Here is a 20,569-nt window from a genome sequence, read left to right on the forward strand (position 1 = left end):
TAAGAATCACTTGCCTTTTTCTGAGCAATTGCAGCTCGCTGTAGTTTTTCTTTAGCTTGATTATACTTTTCTTCTCTGTCAGTGATACGTTCCTGAAGCTTGTGCTTTTCTTCCAACCACTGTATCTGTTTCTCTTCCAAAGTCCTATCAAAAGAATGTATGCAAAACATGGAGGTTAACTCTTAAGATTAAATACATATTATCCCAAGTATAATCAAGCTCATTACCTGCTTCACCACACTGTTAGGTACCCAACTGTGGGAACTCTTGCATGGCCACATATTTACTAATTCTCTCATTACTGAGTACTTCTTATGAACCAAGCTCTGTGCTTAGAACCCTGTGTCCTATGCCATTTATTCTTCACAATAACCCCTTGATTTAGGTACTACTATCATCTCCATTTTATAGATAAACAAACTGAGGCCTAGAACGTAGTTAATGAATTTGCTTAAAGACTCACACCTAGGAAGCACGTGGGTGGCTCAGTTAAGTGTCCACCTTTGGCTCAGGTCATGATCCCCAGAGTCCTGGGATGGAACAGCATCTGGTTCCCTGCTCAGCAGGGAGTTGGCATCTCCCTTTTTCTCTGCCCACTCCCCCCAGCCTGCTCCTGCTCTCTCAAGTGAATAATTATTAAAAAAAAAAAAAAAAAAAAAAAGACTGACACCTACTTAACAGCAGGATAAACACTTGATAACCAGCTATGAACCATTCTAACCATCAAGCGATAAAAACTGGCTCTAGCAAAAGAAAAAAAAAAAACCTGGCTCTAGCGAGGGTAATAGGTATTAAGGAGGGCTATTGTGATGAGCACTGGGTGTTATACGTATGTGATGAATCACTAAATTCTACTTCTGAAACTAATATTGTATGTTAACTAACTAGAATTTTTTTTTAAAAAGCTTGAAACATTAAAAAAACAAAACTGGGTCTAATAAAGCTGGTTAAAAATCAACCCAGGTAAGTCTTAATGCAAGATGTTTTCTGACTAGAGTAAAATTCATGTAAATAATATTTTAAGATAACATACAACTTATATATCTTTAAAGTTCTTCTGCACACCTTCCATAATTTTTAGTATCATTACTCTAGATAGACAGTACAAATGAGATTTATAAACCCTAAAATGTCAGATTACACATCTAAGGTCATACAGGCTTTTAAATGTTTTAGCTGGGACCAAAATCATATTTGACTGACACTTCATCGAACTATTTTCTACTATATAATCCTATGAGTAACATTCAGAAACCAATGATCAATTACACAAATTTGCTACCTATACTGTCATTAGAATTCTTAACTGCATTTTAATCAAACACTTGAGATGATTCCAAGATATAAATTTCTATTTTTTTGCAAAATATAAGCAAAATAATTTGGACCCCGTGGAATGTCATAACGCATTATGGAAAATACCTTGCTTACTTTCTTGTAATTCACATGTGTGAAACCATGGAAAGCCTTTAAACACGAAATAATGAGAAACTGAAGGAAAAATGTTTTATGTGGCAAAGTAGCCTTCAGAAAGAGAAAATCCGAAAAATGTTTTATAGATTCAAACAAAAATAGAATACGAACATGTTATAAAGACATACCATATACAAAATAGTTTTCTATCATATCTAAACAAAATTTTCCAGAGAATGTAAGATCTTGAACATCACCTAAATCATCTCCTTGCCAGTTTACTATACATGGTCTACTACTAACAAATTTCAAGACCAAAAACTAAACAAATAAATGAACTTCTCAAAGGAACAATCCAAGAGATTATACTTCTAATTTTAGGAAGTTTTCCAAGTCACAAAATTTTTTTTCTGATTCTCTGGCATTCAGAAGAATAATTTAGATATCTGAAGTAAAAAATATATTAATGTATTTGTTTATTCAGTGAATAAAGAAGTGTTTCTCTGAGGATTTTCAGAATACTGTGGTTAGGCAGAACTTTTAAAAGTCTTCTGTCCCAGGGACGCCTGGGTGGTTCAGGGTTTAGCACCGCCTTCGGCCCAGGGCCTGATCCCAGAGACCCAGGATCGGGTCCCACGTCAGGCTCCCTGCATGGAACCTGCTTCTCCCTCTGCCTGTGTCTCTGCTTCTCTGTGTGTGTGTGTGTGTCTCATGAATAGATAAATAAAATCTTTAAAAAAAATTTTTTTTTAAGTCTTCTGTCCTAAATGCCTTAAAAAAAAAATTTTCAAGAGTTCATAAAGCTCATTCTCTAGAAAGTACATTACCTAATAACCATTGTACACTCTCAAAGGGTATTTTAACCAGGTCCTAAAACATATTCAACATTGGAATCGTCACTAAAAGGACTACATATAATATAGCAGAAAGAAGAAATAGTTTGTACATAAAAAAAGAGCAAACTCTCTCTACCTTTCAACTTCTAGTTGTGCTTTTTCAGCTTGGCTTCTGAAATTTCGGCATTCTTGTTTTAACCTCTCCACCATTTCCTTCAGTATTTGGTTCGAATTCAGCAACTCATTCTCTGACTGTGCAAGTGAAGTCACTTGGATCTGCAAACTACTGATTTGCTTAAAAAAAAAAAGAAAGAAGAGAAACATGAAGGCCACGTATGTAATAGTGTATGAGAGAGGCAGAGGACAGTAAACACCTTCCTTTACAAATGCCCGGCCCAAATGAAGTGTCCTTGAGGACGCTCTGAAATTAAATAATAAATAGCAATAGCATCAGGATCCAGTAGTATAGGATCATTTCTTAATGTGACAAGAGACAATCAAGATTCCTTAGTCTGCCACTAAGTCCTCTCGCCTCTTATTCCCCAAATAAGCAGGTACTAGGAGAGGAGAAAGGGGTTAAAAGAAGGAAAGAAAGTAGAGGAAAAAGGAGAATCCAACCATTAGAGAGATTCTCCATTGGACTTCCTCTAGCCTCCTAGGAAAAAACAGGTTTTAAAAGCACATCAGCTGGGAGAGCTGCTACAGAAATCTGTTCTTCCACTCCCATGTGCCCTATGATCAGCAACCCTTCCATGAGTTCTTTCTAAATCATTGGGAGTCATAAATACAGAAAGGATTGTTCAGACATTGTTTTTAAGTGGTTTCTAAGCATTCCACCACACATCCAGTGTTGAGCCGAAGGAAGGTATTCTAAGAAACTTGATTAATGGCAAGGATTCCTTGCCCTCTAAAGGCATTTATCAAACCATAAATGTCACTCAGGTTTTTCTTTCCATCTTAATGTACTTTTATGTGGGAGCACTTTTTCTCATGAAAAGTAGCTAATTATCTAGTTACAAATTAACAGGCTTTTAAGTTACATCCAAATGATTTTCATTTGGAACACAGTTATACCTATTTCCTCCATAAGCTATTTTACCAATTAATTAACAAATACTCGGTTTTTTTCCACCTTCTCCTACCTCTTAAGCCTTTCTCTGAGAGAAGTTGGAAGCAGAGAATCAAGAGACTCAGGATCAAAAGAACCCATTATGAGACTCAAGAGCTGAAAGAAACCAGATCCTTTACACAGTAAGTTAAATAAATGCAAAATAATCACAGCACTTCCTGGTGGTAGCAAAGCCAAGGAAGATAGGACTGTATATGTTCAAAGAGCAATTGTCAGAATAAAGTACAATGATATGTCTCAGATTTATACTTTAGAACAAATTTCCCCATGAAAAACTATTCATCTTTATTTTTAACTGGAGTTGTAAATATTAAATCTGTATTACAGCTGACTGAACAAGCAACTTTCAAAGAGCATAATACCGCTTGTTATCTAATAAATGACAGAAAGCCCAATACCAATGGTACTAAATAACTTCTCTCAGGGACGCCTGGGTGGCTCAGTGGTTGAGCATCTGCCTTCAGCTCAGGTCATGATCCCAAGGGTCCTGGGGAGACTGCTTCTCCCTCTGCCTATGTCTCTGCCTCTGTCTCTCTCTTTGCGTTTCTCCTGAATAAATAAATAAAATCTTAAAAAAAATAATTTCTTTCAAGAGTATCAGGCATTATGTCCTCCTAGTCAAGACTTAGAAACCACAACTGCTTATGCAGAGCAATGCCAGCTAGCTTGCAAGCATAAATCCTAAAAATGGAATCTTCACTACTTCATAACTTTAAAAAGAAAATAGAATCCAGGAAAGAACACTCTTCCATGTTTTGCCCATATACATTTTTCTTAAACCCAAATAACTTTAATTAAAATATAAATTTCCTTCCTTAAATATAGCTTTTAGATTTCACATTTAACAGGGATATGATAAGATGCAGCTCATGGAATAAGAAATAAAAAGTTATAAGTCAATCCCACAGGAAACTTAAAACCTAGATTTTATTTCTAATCAATTTTTAAAATCAGAATATTAAAATATTGTTCTTTACAATTTTAAAAATTCATTTTGGGACAGAGCATATAAAAACATTAAGAAAAAACAGTGGTTAAGAAAAGCAGCTTACTAACTAGAGCTTTAGGAGGTTTAAACATATTTTATCTTTATCAACTTCATCAATACATTATCAGTTGTAATGATTATATTTTCAGAATACCAGTACATGAAATAGATTCAACACACACACATAAGCAACTTAAGTGTCCATCCACAGATTGATAAAAAACATGTCATACACACACACACACACACACACACACACATACTGGAATATTACTAGCTATAAAAAATAATAAAACCTTGCCATTTGCAATAACATAGATGTACCTATGGGGTATAATGCTAAGTGAAATAAGTCACACAAATACCATATGATTTCGCTCATATGTGGAATTTAAGAAACAAAACAAAACAAAGAAAAAAAGACCAAAAAAATCAGACCCTTCAACACAAAGAACAAACTGGTGGTTGCCAGAGGGCAGATGGGTGAAACAGATAAAGAGGATTAAGAGTACAGTTACTGTGATGGAAAAAAAAATGAATATATACTTACCATGATGAACACTGAATAATGTATAGAATTGCTGAAAGATCATATTGTATACTTCAAACTAATACAACACTGTATGCTAATTATGCTTCAATTAAAAAAAACCACATACATTCAAAATACAGATTTAAAGAAGCACTTAAAGAAATAAAAGCAAAATGTTTGCTAAAATCATACCTGTTTCAGGTCAGAATTTTCATTCTTTTCTTTCTCTGCATTTTCAATATTCACCATTTGTTGTTGAAGTTTTAACCTAAATATCACACCAACAAAAAACATTATGAAGAAACCATAATTCATATATTTCAATGAATTAGACAATCATTTTAGAGTACCCATATTGACACCAGGCATTGTGCTTGCTAAGTGGCAGATAAAATGATAAAGATTTTGACTTCAGGCAGCTAAGTGTGCTCACAAATAACCAAGATGTAACAAATTTCTGCTTTGCTATGGAAAAATCTACAAACTACTGGCAAAGGGAAGATGAGAAACCAAGTATGTCTAAGAAGACAAGAGACTGCTTACATGGAGATATAAATTTGACGAATAGAATTTTGATAAACATAGAGAACAACCTGAACAGATGGCCTTTGGTAGAAGAGTGCACAATGTGTTGTTAAGGCATTAGAAAGTCGTCTAGTGTGGGAGAAGCCATCTTTATCACCATATAATATTTCACAGCTTTCAGACATAGTTATCTCACTTGTTTCCTACCAGATTATGGAGCTTTTCAATGTATCTTTAATGTCTACTTGGACATCTATAGTAAAATAGGTATTTAATTAAGGCTGGTCTTTTCTTTTTAAATCTTATTTATTTGAGAGAGAACAGCAAGAGAGAGCGCGCACATGCACAAAGGGAGGAGAAGCAGACTCCACGCTGAGCATGCAGCCCAACACAGGGCTCGAGCCCAGAAGCCTTAGATCATGACCTGAGCCAAAGGCAGATGCTTAACTGACTGAGTCACTCAGTCGCCCCAAGGCTGGCCATTTTTTACTGTAGTAATTTCTCACAATAATTCTATGAAAGTAAGCAAAGTCATTTCAATTTTACTGATAAAGAGATTAAGACTCAGGCCCAAATCATATTAGCTACCAACCAGCCAAATGAAGACAGGACTCAGGTCTTCTAATCCAAGTAAGTGTTCCTCTCCCACTTCAACATGCAGCAATTTTACAGATTTTAAGTTTAAAATTTTTAAGAAAATTATCTAGTATAAGACATCATAGTGTATTCTATAAAACATATGATGAGCTTTCATCCCTGAGATATTTACACAATGGGTGTCCTTTTCAAAAGGAATGATTTTTTTTTTCTAAAGATTTACTTATTTATTCATAGAGACACACAGAGAGAGAGAGAGAGAGAGGGACGGAGAGAGAGAGAAAGAGAGAGAGAGAGAGAGGCAGAGACTCAGGCAGAGGGAGAAGAGAAGCAGGCTCCATGCAGGGAGCCCGATGCAAGACTTGATCCCGGGTCTCCGGGATCACGCCCTGGACTGAAGGCGGCGCTAAACCGCTGAGCCACCTGGGCTGCCCGGGAATGATATATTTTTTAAGCAGAACCTTAAAATGTAGAGCACCTCTGGTAACCAAATGACTAATCACATGAAAAAGACTTAAAGCTAACAGGATATACCAATATGTGATAGGATATGCTCTTGACCACTCCCTTTTTAAAATCCTTCAAACACTTATCTGAAATACAAGTCATTTAGCATTTATTATTATAGTTTGGCACTATCAGCATGTCTTATTAACCCAATTAGAACTGCTTATTGGGAAGACAATGCTTTAGGGCTACTAATAAGTGTTCAATAAATATTTGTAGATGAACTGAATGAACCAACCTAAATCCTGGGTTAGACATTTAAATCTGAAAATCTGGGCAATATGACATGGATGAAACCATTAAGACCCAATGCTTCCGGAGATATTTACCTATGAATGCCAGAAACAATAGATCTGAAGGAAAAGGGTCAGTTTTGCTCTTACTTCGCTCCTTTAACAGTATAGTCATACTGTTATAATTCCAGCTACATTAATACTCTCTCAAACTTCCTGTGCATTTCACCCTTAAATGTTTATAGATGTTATTAACTTGGTGCTTTTAGATTATGGAGTTAATAAAGGATTCTGTCTACAAAATCATGACAATAGAAACAGAGGAGAAAACACTGTGGGTCCCAGCTTAGGTCCAGAGCTAGAAAGTTAGGCCCCAGGTAAATCTTAGCTCTGGCCAGGACTTTGGATATACCTGGTAAGTCAGTAAGAGACAAGATCTTGTTAAGAAAACAATGTGGCCTCAATTCTTTCTAAATAAATGATGTAGGTAAGAAAGGAAACAATTCCCTACAAACACTGAAGCAAAAGAAACCAATGATAAAGTGTTTGATTTTCATTAAAATATGAAAGGAGTAAGAACACAATTATGGTAGACTATAAAAGATGACATACAAAGTTTTCTTCAGTTCACAAAGCAATGTAGGGTCAGAATCTACAACTAATATGAGTTTTTTAAAAAGAAAATTAGTCCATGATATGAGATCATTACAGTTAGGATTGTAAGAGATATGGAATTTAACATAAATAAAAATTAATAGAGCTGAGACACCTGGGTGGCTCAGTGGTTGAGCGTCTGCCTTTGGCTCAGGTCATAATCCCGGAGTCCTGGGATTGTACCCTACATCAGGCTCCCCGCAGGAAGCCTGCTTCTCCCTCTACCTATGTCTCTACCTGTCTCTGTGTCTCTCATGAATAAATAAATAAAATCTAAAAAAAAAAATTTATAGAGCTGATTAGGATTTAGGAATAAATTCAATGGTCTTAATATCAGTAACAAAAGAGTTTAGAACAAATTATTTCAAAAGGCAATGCTACACTTAGGAATAAAGTATCTTTTGATGAGAAGGTTTTGAATATTTAAGGTAAGTCACAACAAATCAAAACAAAGCAAGTCTTAAAGTAGAACTAAAAAGTACAGAAGAAAGTGCAATTAACTTTCATTAGGATATCAGTAAAGGCAGGGGCGTCTGGGTAGCTCAATTGGTTAAGCCTCCGACTCTCGATTTCAGCTCAAGTCATGATCTCAGGGTTATGAGACTGAGCCCCATGTAGGGCTCCATGCCATGTATGGAGCCTTCTTAAGATTCTGTCCCTCTCCCCCACTTCTCTCTCTCTCTCTCTCTCTGTCTCTCTCTCTCCCTCTCTCTCTCTATAAAAAGGGGGAGTATTAGTAAAGGCTACCTAAGAGAAATGCAATTTGAGCTAGACCTTGAAGGTAAAGTAAGAGTCTGAGGTAAAGAAATTAGACACAGATAAAGAAATAGATAATGAAGCAAGACTCTAGAGGAAACAAAAGGGATGGGATTCAGAACTCCTGAGAAGTAAAGGGAGAATAAATATCTTCATTAAAATAGAAAAGGAGGAGAGAATGGATGAGGATATAGAAATTATATCCAGGAGCTTTTGCTCAGATACAATTGAGAGCATGTCAAATAATGGACAAATAGATTCCAAGCTGAATGGGAAGCAAGGGAGCCAGGCTAACAGACTAGAAGAAGAAAAAAAGCATAAGAACTAGTATCAATACCAATTTGAGTATCAAGTTTCAGTGTCTTCAGTGAAACTGAAGTGGATAAGAGAAAAAAAAAATATGTCTTTGAAGTGATCAATTCTAAGGGATGACAAAGTCCAAGATATGGCTAAGTGTAGGGGCTGCTAAAGTAGAATGAAGATAAATAATACCGAACGAGGATAAACTGTAAGGCTAAGGTGTCAGATGGGTCAACAATATGAATGGTGTAGTCACAAAGAACAATGACAAAGGATAGAAAATAAAAACAAATTGAGCCAGAAGTTAAGGTCTTCAGCGACTGTCAGGGAACATGTTGTAGGTTAGTCATTGACAGAGAAGGAATTAGGAATAAGATGGATACAATGAATATCAAAAGCAAAACCATTTTAACCCAAGTTAGTCAAATGACTGTACAGAAGCAAAAGTGGGGTTCACAAACAGATTTCCTTCTTGGTCCCTAGTTGCATTGCAGGAGAGAGAAAGGAACAATAATTCCAATTAAAAGGGTTGCCAGAACAGTCAGGGTTCAGTGAGGGTGTATTTTTCAAAAATGTAGAGATGGGAAAAAAAATTATCAATAACAGAATAGAGACTTCGGAGACTACAGCAAAAACTGCTGAAAAGACAGGTTTAATGGGTTAGCGGTGAGGAGAAATCAAGAGGTGAAGGATGAATAAGCTGCCAAGTGAGAAACTATGAGATCAAGTACTTTATATTTTTAAATGGTAGACCAGAGGTCCAAGATACAACATAGAATGGAGCTATAGAAAAGTTTAAACAGAAACCACAGGAGAAACAGTGAGATGGAGTCATTCCAAGTTCTCTTCAAAGTATAGGCAGCTAATTATGATTATTGCCTAGGTTTTCTGTGGCACGCAGCTCATGTGTGTCATTTCAACATTCAACAAATATTTACTATCTACAAATGCTAAGCCTAGTCCCAAGTGTTACACATATACCGGAGAATAACAAAAACAGAATTCCTACCCTTAAAGAATTTACAGTCCAATGGCACTATTTTATTTTTTTTAATGATTTGGACATGTTCTATAATTTGTACCACTGAATATGATAGCCACTAGCTAGCTACATATGGTGATCATACATTTCATAGAGTGCCACTGAAGAACTAGATTTTTACTTTTTAAAAATTTTAATTAAAGTTTGATTTAAACAGCTCTATGTGACTAGTAATAAAGTATCAGACACCCACATTCTTACTCTTGCCATTATAAGCAAAAAGAGACTTTGCTGGGTAAGTATGAAACTCACTAAATCTACAGGAAACTAGAGAGCCACAATTAGGCTAAAATGACCAGAATCACCAGCAAGGACATAACACAAGAACCATCTGGTCCTTCAAATGTTGCCACAAATTCTATTATTTCCTTTGCAGCTCAAAATCTGGAACAGAACTTGTCCAACTGGCCAAGGAGAAGTCCCCTCCTCCCCACTAAGATGATATACAACAGATAATTCATCTAAAGATGAAATATAGGGGGCACCTGGGTGGCTCAGTGGTTGAGCGTCTGCCTTTGGCTCAGGTAGTGATCCCAGGGTCCTGGAATCAAATTCCACATTGGGCTTCCTGTAGGGAGCCTACTTCTCCCTCTGCCTGTGTCTTTGCCTCTCTCTCTCTCTCTCATGAATAAATAAATAATATCTTAAAAATATATAAAGATGAAATATAAATAGAAAGGAGGTAATTAAAAAAAAAGGAGGTAATTAAACAGATAAATTTTTTTCAATGTTTTTGAAAAAATTAGAAAGCCATAGATGGAAAATAGAACTCTGACTTTTAAGCAATGCAAAAAATACGGGATTCCCTATAGGATTACTTCAAATGATCAAATTCCCTTTCCTTGAGCTAGTAATTGCTATTTCCCCAACATGTCTCCTCTCACTTCTGATAACAAACTGTACTTCCTCCATTCCCACCACTCTGAAATAGGCATAAAACCTAGGCTAAGTCAGAATACCCTATCCCCCTGGCCATAGTAATGGACCTAGAGATGGGCATACACCAGGCCCAACATCTTTTCTAGATTTTTCTGATTTACATCAAGTAAGACTCCTATCTTCTTTGATCTCAAAAATAAAGTCTTGCCTTCAAAGAAAATGCAGTAAGAAAGAAACAGACCTAAGACGTAGAAGAGAGGAGAGAGATGAAAGGAAGGTAGGTTTCTAGATCCAGGTGTCTATGAGACCAGTAGAGTATAGTCCCTGTCCTTTCCACAATTTACGTCTGTCAAGACTCTTTTCTTCACTTGAGTTAGTTGGAGGTGCATTACTGTCATAACCAAAAGTTGACTAAACACTTTCTTATTTAAAATTATTTTTAAGGGACACATAGGTGGCTCAATGGTGGATCGTCTGCCTTTGGCTCAGGGTGTGACCCCGGTCCCAGGATCGAGTCCCACATCGGGCTTCCTGTGAGAAGCCTGCTTCTCCCTGCCTGTGTCTCTGCCTCTCTCTCTGTGTGTCTCTCATGAATAAATAAATAAATAAAAATCTTTAAAAATAAATAAATACAATTCTTTTACAAATATTTTAAGATTTTAAATAATTTTTCCATGTTTTTAATTTGCAGGAAACGGAGTTTTATAAACTCATTGTGGGGTGGGGCAGCCTTCTGAAATACAGAATACTATTGAAATAATAATTTTGTTATTTAGTCTAGTGAAGAAGTAACCACTTTAATAGGACATGAAACTGGTATGTAATTAATAATTTAAACCATCTGCCAAAGCAGTGATTAATCCTACTTATCACAGATATTTGTGTGTAAATAAATGAATACTTCTGGTTTATATGATTTAGACTTTTCGGTTCCTTAAGCAAGACCTTTTTCTCTATAAGTAGTCTCTTGCTGACCTATTAGAAATTTTAAATAAGACAAGCTGCAATTATGATTAGTTTATTAAGTGACCAAAATAGACCTGGTTTATGTAGTTAGATTTATAAATCAGAAAATCGGAACTGCCATGTTTGAAAAACAATTGTAGACCACTGAAAAAATATATATAAATTTTGTAAATTACTTGTTCTGCTATATTTTATGTTGGTTACTACATCCATATTTTAAAATGAGTTGGGGTCAATTATACATTATAAATGATCTAGAGAAAGTGAAGAGATTAAAAAAATTATCAAAGTGACTAATGGAACAGAAAATGATTTCCGTTAAAGAAACGCCAAAGAAATGGATGCTGTTTTATATAGCAAAAAAACTCCCTAAGGGCCACATTCATTATTGTCTCAAGTAACAACAGTTTGCTTAACATCTATCACTATGTAAAGAGAAGCCAAACCAAACCAGGAGAAACAGGGTTAATTCTCACAGAAAAGATCCTAACTGGCTAAACTGTGGGACCATAATGGGATAAAACATTAGAGTGGTTTTTTTGAGGAGAGTGTCTCTCTCCTATCTAGAAACTGTCAAGGAGAAATAAAACAAACAAAAACTTTATGCATCTAGAACAGTTAAAAAAATGTACTCACCTAAAAGCAAAAAGGAAGACAAAACTGGATCTCAAAATCCATTACAGATTTATGATTCTAGAATTGTAGCAGTCAACATTTAAATTAATTGTTCATAAAAACTGACATGAGTAAACAATACCTATCTCTCTGCCGAGGTAATTTTTTCCTGAGTAATGAGATTAATATAATAAAACTGTATGTTAACTATACTAGAATTTAAAATTTAATTAAAAAACAAACCTTGTCCCAAAACATATACCTTAATTAACATGATTTTTAAAACCTCTCAACCTTAATCTATGGAATTATGAAGTCATTTAAGATTTTAGAAATTTAAAAAGCAGACACAGGGACTTCCAGGTAGCTGAAGATAAAAGCAGATGTCTAATTCTGTGCTATCCGTATGTCCTGCAAAATAATACGGAAAAGCAAAGAGAACAAATAAAGCCACACAAAACCACCTTCTTTCCATAAGTAGAAGACAAAATGCCCACACAGTGGGTATGGGCTTACTCCATATAAATGAACTTAACTCATAGATTAAAATAAAAATATCTCTAAAGGGTTCCACAGCAAGACACGACTATTTGCTACACATACAAGACACATTTTAAAACACAGAATGATTCAGAAAGACTAAAAATAAGGGGATGAATAAACGCACACCAGAAAACAGGAGTAATGATATCAATGCAGAATCCAAGCAAATGCCATTAAATGACAAAAAAAAAAGCCCTTTTAAGTGCTAAAACCACAATTCACAATTAAGAAGTAACCATTATAATTATCTATATGCCAAATAATACAACCATCTTTGTGAAGAAAACCACAAGAAATGCAAGGACTAACAGAAACAACATCATCATCATCATCATCATCATGACTTACTCTTTTTATTGAATACTTTCTTTTCTAATCCTTATGTAGCAGTAACAAAAACCAATGATGTAATTAATACAGGTACAAAGCGAAGTGTAAAATTTAAGACTCACTTTAGAGCTTCTGCATGTTCATTACTGACACAGAAGAGTGTCTTCCTTAATTTTTTACCCTGGTATCTTACTTGCTTAACCCTACTCCTGTCCTAAATTATTAATTAGATACCAGTCTCTTATCCTCATTAAAGTGGTTTCTTCCTCAATAGACTAAATAACAAAATTATTTTCTAATAGTATTCTGTGTTTCAGGAGGCTGCCCCACCCTTACAATGAGCTTATAAAATTCATAGTTACCTATAAATTAAAAACATGGAAAATTATTTAGAATTTTAAATATTTTAAAAGGATTTTAAATATTTTAAAAGGATTTAAAATTTTTTTTTTAAATTCTTGTTGGTCACAAAAAGATATTAGTGCATTCCATAAAGTAGAAATAATAGAAACAATACTCTCTGATTACAATGCAATAAAACTAGAAACTGGGGATCCCTGAGTGGCTCAGCGGTTGAGCACCTGCCTTCAGCCCAGGGCATGATCCTAGAGTCCCTGGATCGAGTCCCACATCGGGCTCCCTGCATGGAGCCTGCTTCTCCCTCTGCCTGTGTCTCTGCCTCTCTCTATCTGTGTCTCTCATGAATAAATAAAATCTTTTAAAAATAATAAAAAAATAAAACTAGAAATTAACAAAATAAAAACAAAGCTCTCCTACCTGGAAACTGAAAAACCTGTTATGGACTGAGCTGTGTCTCCCCATAATTCACATGTTAGTCTCAACCACAGTCCTTTAGAATGTGACTGTATTTGGAGACAGGACTTTAAAGAGGTAACTAAGGTTAAATGAGGCTATCTGGGTAGGTCCTAATTGGTATAACTGGCATTCTCATAAGAGGGAAAGGGGAAAGGTAGTAGAGACACACCCACACAGAGGAAAGACTGTATGAAGGCAGAGCAAGGAAGTAACCATCTTTAAGCCAACAAAAGAGGCCCTGGGAGAAACTAAATCTACCAACATCTTGAGATCTCAAACTTCTAGCAACTAGGACTATTAGAAAATAAATTTCTACTGTTTAAACTATCCTGACTGTAGTACTTTATTATGACAGCCCTAGCAAACACAATTAATTTCAGCTTAATTAAAACACTACAGAATATACTTTATATACTTAGAGATAAATCTCATACTAGAAACTTGACCAATAAAAATGGAAGAATGAACACTTGTTCAGTTAAATTCCCAACTCAAAATATAACAAAAAAAATGAACAAAGTAAACTAAAAGCATAAGGCATACAACATGATCTTAGAAAAACTCTAAAAATCTACAAAGCAGCTAGTAGAAAATGACTTTAGTAAGGTCACAGGTTTCAAGGTCATTACATAAAAGTCCACTAACTATATTTCCATATGCCAGCAATGAATTAGAAAGCAAAATTTTTTTTAAAAACCACTCCCATTTATAATCACATAAAAATGCTAGAAATAAAACATAACACAAGATAAGCATGATATATTCAATGAAAACTACAAAACTCTGGTAACAGAAATTAAAGATGACCTAATTAGGGATCCCTGGGTGGCACAGCGGTTTGGCGCCTGCCTTTGGCCCAGGGCGCGATCCTGGAGACCCAGGATCGAATCCCACATCAGGCTCCCGGTGCATGGAGCCTGCTTCTCCCTCTGCCTGTGTCTCTGCCTCTCTCTCTCTCTCTCTCTCTGTGACTATCATAAATAAATAAAAATAAATAAATAAATAAATAAAAAAAATAAAGATGACCTAATTAAATGAAAAGATACACCATATTCATGGAATGGATAGGCTCAATATTGAGATGACAACTCTCCTCAAATAGAGCTACAGATTCATAGCAATCCCAATCAAAATCCTAACAAGTCTTTTTGAAAAAGGTGACAGGCTGATTTTAAAATTTATGTGGAAAGGCAAAGTACCCAGAAGAACCAAAACAATCTTTACAAGAAAGAACAAGGTAGACAGGACTTGCACTACCTGCATCAAACTTCCTATAAAGCCACAGTGGTCAAGACAGTGTGATATTCATGTCAAGATGGACAAAAAGATCACTGCAATAAGAGGGAGTCCAGAAACAGATACACTTAAATGGTTAACTGATTTTCAAAACAAAGGTACCAAAATAACTCAGTGGGAGGAAAAGACGGTCTTCAACAAATAATACTGGAACAACTGGATACCTAATTGGAAATAAAAAACAAATGTCTACTATCCTCTCACACTACATGAATTGGATCATAAAACCTAAGTGTAAGAAATAAAATATTAATCTTTTAGAAGGAAACAAAAGAGAAATCTTTGTGACATAAGATTAGGCGAAGTTTAAACAGAACACTCAAGAGGGGTGCCTGGAGGGCTCAATCAGTAGAACATGCAACTCTTGACCTAAGGGAGGTAATTTCAAGTCCCATGTGGGGCATAAAGATCACTTAAATAAGTTTTTGAAAAAAAAAAAAAAAAAAAACAGAACACATAAAAAACACATACTAGAAAAGAAAAAAATGATAAAATGGACTTCATCAAAATAAATTTTACTTTCAATAGACACAATTAAAATAAAGCAATCCACAGACTGGGAGAATCTATCTGTTAAACACGTATCTGACAAAGGGCTTATATACAAAATAAAGATCTGTTACAACTCAGTATGAAGATAACTTCCCAGTTTTAAATATGGACAAAATATTTGGAAAAATACTTCCAAAAACCACATTATAAGATACTAAACATCATTAGCCATTGGGGAAAATCAAATTAATACCATAATGATATATTACTACACATCTACTGAAGTTCAAAAACCTGACAATAACAAGTGTCAGTCAAGATGTGTGAAACAAATGGAACTGTCATAGGGGAACTCTCATACATTGCTACAAGGAATGAAAAACAGCATAACCACTTTGTAAAGCAGTATTGCTACAGATGTTACAAAGCAGTAATGCTGTAGGTCACCACTCAGCAATGTCAAGGGGACAAATAACATACCTCCTAATACAATGCACTGAGGACACATGACTGACTTTGGTGTTATTTTTGCTAAAATATATATAACCTGAATTTAATCATCAAGAATTTAAGACAAACTCAAATTGAGGGATAATCTACAAAATAACTGGTCAGCACTCTTCAAGTGAAGACAACATGTGATTGTGGATTGGATCTTGGGCCAGAAAAAGGATATCAGTAGGACAACTGGTAAAATTTGAATAAAGTCTATAGGTTTGATAACAGTATTTATTTCCTGATTATATTAATGTTAATACCTTAGCTTTGATTATTGTAATATGGTTAATGTAAGATGTCAATCTTTAGAGATCTTGGTGATGATCATATGGGAATTCTCTGTATAACTTTTACAATGTTTTGTTAGCTCTGAAATTATTTCAAAATGAAGTTTAAAATATATATACATATACATATATAACCTAATACTCTGAAGTTCCCTTCTGGCCGACTCTTCTGCCATCTGTGAAGCCCGCAATTTCTCTTCACACTGTTCCTTTTCAGATTGCCTCCAGACATCACGTTCCACTTTCATTTTCTCTAAATCCGCTAATCTGTTCTCAAGTTCTATCCTAAAACAACAGATGATAATTATGTTATAAGAACTACAATGAGGATGATAAGACAGCAAAATGTTTTCATTTGCAAGGAGATTGAACACAAAATAAGGTAATTAAGTACTTACTTTTCATCTTGTAATACCACAAGTTTTTTATAACCTTCTTCCTTGGCAGCTTGTACCTTACGTATTAATTCACGATCTTTTTCTACTAGGAGAGCTTTGTGGTGTTCAACAGCTGACTTGAGAATTTCATTGTCTGACTGTAATCCTAGTTTTTTTTTTCAAGGAAAAAGATATGCTGTATTCAATGTTATTAAGCTGAAAATTCATAACAGCAAGCATCCATAAACTGGTAAGACAACTAAGAGTGTAGAAAGTCTGGATATATATTCTCAAAGATCTTTATGTTATTGATAAACCTTTTAAGAATGAAACAGACTAAAACTCAAAGTTAACTATTCTGTTATTTTATTTAACATGCATATTCAAATGCTTTAATAAAAGACTATATACATTTACTCACTTGACTCTTGAGAGCTGAGGATATCAACCTAAGTGATATCCAAAGAGATATACTTCACTTCTAAAAGGGTTCTGTAACCCTAGCCCCATAGACAGCATCATCATAAAGCTAGCTGGAAGGAAAGTGAATAAAATCACAGAATCCTTCAAACCCTATCATTCTAGCAGAACTGTCAGATTTCTGATAGAAATATAAATTGGAAACTTTCAAGTTTATCCAATGAATTCATAAATTTTCTTTATAGTGATATGGCAAGTATTTTACAGATGAAATAAAATAAATTCATATCTAACATAAAACTTAAAAAAAAAACAATGCAGAGCAAGATCACAAACTCTTTAAGTCCCTTGAAAAGTTATTCCCTAACTATAGAAATTCACGAAATCAACATCAAGTAGAAATTAATGATGAAAACACTAATTTATCATAAGCTCTGACAGAAACTACAGAGGCCAGTTCAACTAGAGATCAGCTTGAGGACAGTTACAGGCCAAAGGTAGCTTATTTAAAGACCTTTTAAGAAAAGTCAGAAATAAAAGAATTCTGAGGAATCTTAATGAGAAGGACATTCTAAGACTAAACTGGAGCTTAAAAATAAACTAGGTTTGGGGCGCCTGGGTGGCTCAGTCAGTGAAACATCTACTTTCAGCTTAGGTCATGAGCCCTGCATCAGGCTCCCTGCTCAGTGGGAAGTTTGCTTCTTCCTCTCCCTCTCCCTCAACTGCTCCCACTGCTTGTGCTGTCAAATAAATAAATAAAATCTTAAAAAAATAAAATAAAATAAACTAGGCTCAGTAACTAACCTAGTTGTCTACATAAAAAACAAAAATTGGGCCTGGGACTCACCTATCTTCCTTACATTCTTTAGACTTAAAATGGTCTGGGACTAATAATCACATGATAAACAGATTCAAAACTATAAACCTGGGCAGCCCAGATGGCTCAGCGGTTTAGCGCCACCTTCAGCCCAGGGCCTGATCCTGGAGACCTGGGATTGAGTCCCAGGTCAGGCTCCCTGCGCATGGAGCCTGCTTCTCCCTCTGCCTGTGTCTCAGCCTTTCTCTCTCTCTGTGTGTGTCTCTCATGAATAAATAAATTAAAAATCTTTAAAAACAAAACTATAAACCCAGAAATATGGAATCCCATTTGTAAAATTTCATTTATGTATTAATAATAACTGACAAACATAAGGTTGGTTTTTCTAAAAGCTACCTCAGAAAATGAACATTCAACATAAATAAAAAATAATCCATATATGCTCTAAGATTAAAACTCAGGTTGAAAATCTGGAAATAAAAATTCAATTTGATATATTTTAATAATTTTTATATGTAAAAATAATAGTAAAAAGCATGGGAAATCATATATTACCATCCAGTTCACTTTGAATCTTATTTCTTTCTCTTTCTAGCTCACTCTTAGCTCTTGCTGCCTCCAGTTTGATGTCTGTTATTTCTAGTTTGTTTGAATGTTTAAGTTCTTTCACCTGTTGATAATTAGAAATTGAAATTACTATAGGTCATTTTCTTGCAACTAACTGCTTACCCCAAAACATCAGTAGAAATGAGAAAACATTTTGGTAGCAGAGTACACAGTGTAAGTACCTTCCATGAGGGAAGGTGCTTCAGTGCCTGGAACAGTATTTGGTACCAAGAAAACAACCTTTTCCTCACAGAATTATTTCTTTACAAATATCTGGCTAGGGTCCTCTGGCTTAATCTTGCCTTAAAAGGCTTAACTGCAAGTACCTAAAATCCAATAGTCAATGACTGACTCATCTTCAGAGAAAAAAAAACCTGAAACCTCCCTTTAAAAAAAGTGCTGGTGACAAGAAGCCATTCTAGGTATAAGGAACAGCACACAAAATGTTAGAATGGTATAATGTCACACACAGTATGCTTGGAAAACAATGAGCAATGTGTTAGTGCAAAGGAAGGCATGAAAGCTGTGGAGTGGCAAGGAATAAACTTTATATGCCGTACAAAAGGACTGTGTATCCTATTAGCTACTGAAGGTGACAGAATCAACTGTGTTTCAGAAAATTAACTCTAATTGCAAATTAAGATTAAGAAACTGAAGGTAAAGACACCAATTAAGAGGCAGAGGATTGACAAAGCAGGCAAGAAGGAAGAATCAATTAAATTTGGTGTGTGTGTGTGTGTGTGGTGGTAGTGGGAAGAATGAGTACAAAACATAAATCTAATTTAAACTTTTACTGCCCAAACCTGATTCTTTTAAACTGCTGGGTGACTGGCAATAACTGTCAATATTTCCCATATAATTAACCAATCACATACCAAATTTTAGTTTTCTCTGAGACATCCCTTTTGAAAGTGGAATGATTCTAGTTCATAAGTAGTATTCATTCATTCAATAAATATTTATTGAGCCCCTGTTATATGCCCTAGCACTGTTTTAAGAGATGGGGGTCACAGAAGCAAAAAAGAAAGCTTTCCCTCTCCAGTCATCCACACCATTCTCTAATATTTTCTATATCCTTTCCCTTTGGGAAGATGCTTCTAAAGCTAGTCCTATACTTAATCCCATAATGATTTAACCAATGCAGACATAAAAATTAGATGAATCTGTACTGACATACTAATGCATAAAACTATGAAATCAGAGTAGAAAACCACAAACATATACAAGTCAAATATGTAAAATGTAAGATGGTAGGAACAAGAGGGTAAAGGATAATATACTTGAGTGGAATAGAAATCTATAAAACTGAAGATGGGAGAAACAAATGAGAAAGAGCTCCTATAGCCAAAGAGGGGAAGGACAAGAAACAGAAGTGTCTTACCAAAAGAGGTTCCATCTACAAAAGGTCTTAAAAACATTGTATGGAATGGTTTGGTCAAAATCCTCACTTAAAAAAAAAAAAAAAAAAAAACAGAAAAGCAAGCACCATGCTGCCTTTGTACTACCAACTACACTTAAGATGTGTGCTTTGCTTCCAAAAAACTAGATTTTTAAATGACATTACATAAAGTGAATACCTTGTGCTGACATCAGGCTTGCAGTTTTAAACATTTCTAAAGTTCTTTTCTATGAAAGCAAGTCTCACAGAACAACGTTTAAGTACATGAAAGCAACTAAGAAATTCTATTTTCACAATTTAAACTTCCTATGAATTGGGTTTACTACATTATAATTTCATGGACAGAATTTAAACTATAAATGTTTTTAAAATTTTGAAGAAATACAACTACAATGAAAATCCAATTTCTATAACAAGTGAAATCATAAGCTATTATATAACCTGCTGTAAAAGGTTAAGAATGACATAGTAGTTAATTAACAAACCACACCGTAGCTTCTTTAAATAGGAGGTGGAAATTTGCAGCCATCTTATTTTGGAAAAACTGGATTCATTTCAGTTCAATAAGAACTATGAAATATATACAAACCTATTTCTTAACTCATTTCACCCTGAGAAAAATATTTTTCAACTAAACTATAATTATTGAAACTGAAAGAACAGTAGACAGGAAGTCAAACAAGTAAATTCTGTCTTCAGGCCTACTTTTATTATAA

The 20,569-nt window shown here is 34.8% G+C and overlaps 1 protein-coding gene across 10 annotated transcripts in view; it reads right to left on the reverse strand.

Moving 5' to 3' along the window:
* The window catches only part of CEP83 (centrosomal protein 83), a 147,451-nt gene that overhangs the window by 42,343 nt on the left and 84,539 nt on the right, over nt 1-20,569 (reverse strand). For all 10 annotated transcript variants that reach the window (XR_007402197.1, XR_007402196.1, XR_007402198.1 and 7 more), the window contains 6 exons: nt 18,404-18,518; nt 16,633-16,777; nt 16,370-16,519; nt 5,091-5,166; nt 2,386-2,543; nt 15-144 (listed from right to left, as the gene is read on the reverse strand). Coding sequence is in view for 1 of the 10 variants with exons in the window: in XM_025438863.3 (XP_025294648.1) it covers nt 15-144; nt 2,386-2,543; nt 5,091-5,166; nt 16,370-16,519; nt 16,633-16,777; nt 18,404-18,518 (774 nt within the window). In the remaining 9 variants the exon portion in view is untranslated. The remainder of the gene's footprint in view (nt 1-14; nt 145-2,385; nt 2,544-5,090; nt 5,167-16,369; nt 16,520-16,632; nt 16,778-18,403; nt 18,519-20,569) is intronic.

Source organism: Canis lupus, chromosome 15 (genome assembly GCF_003254725.2).
Source record: "Canis lupus dingo isolate Sandy chromosome 15, ASM325472v2, whole genome shotgun sequence".
Lineage (NCBI taxonomy): Eukaryota > Metazoa > Chordata > Mammalia > Carnivora > Canidae > Canis > Canis lupus.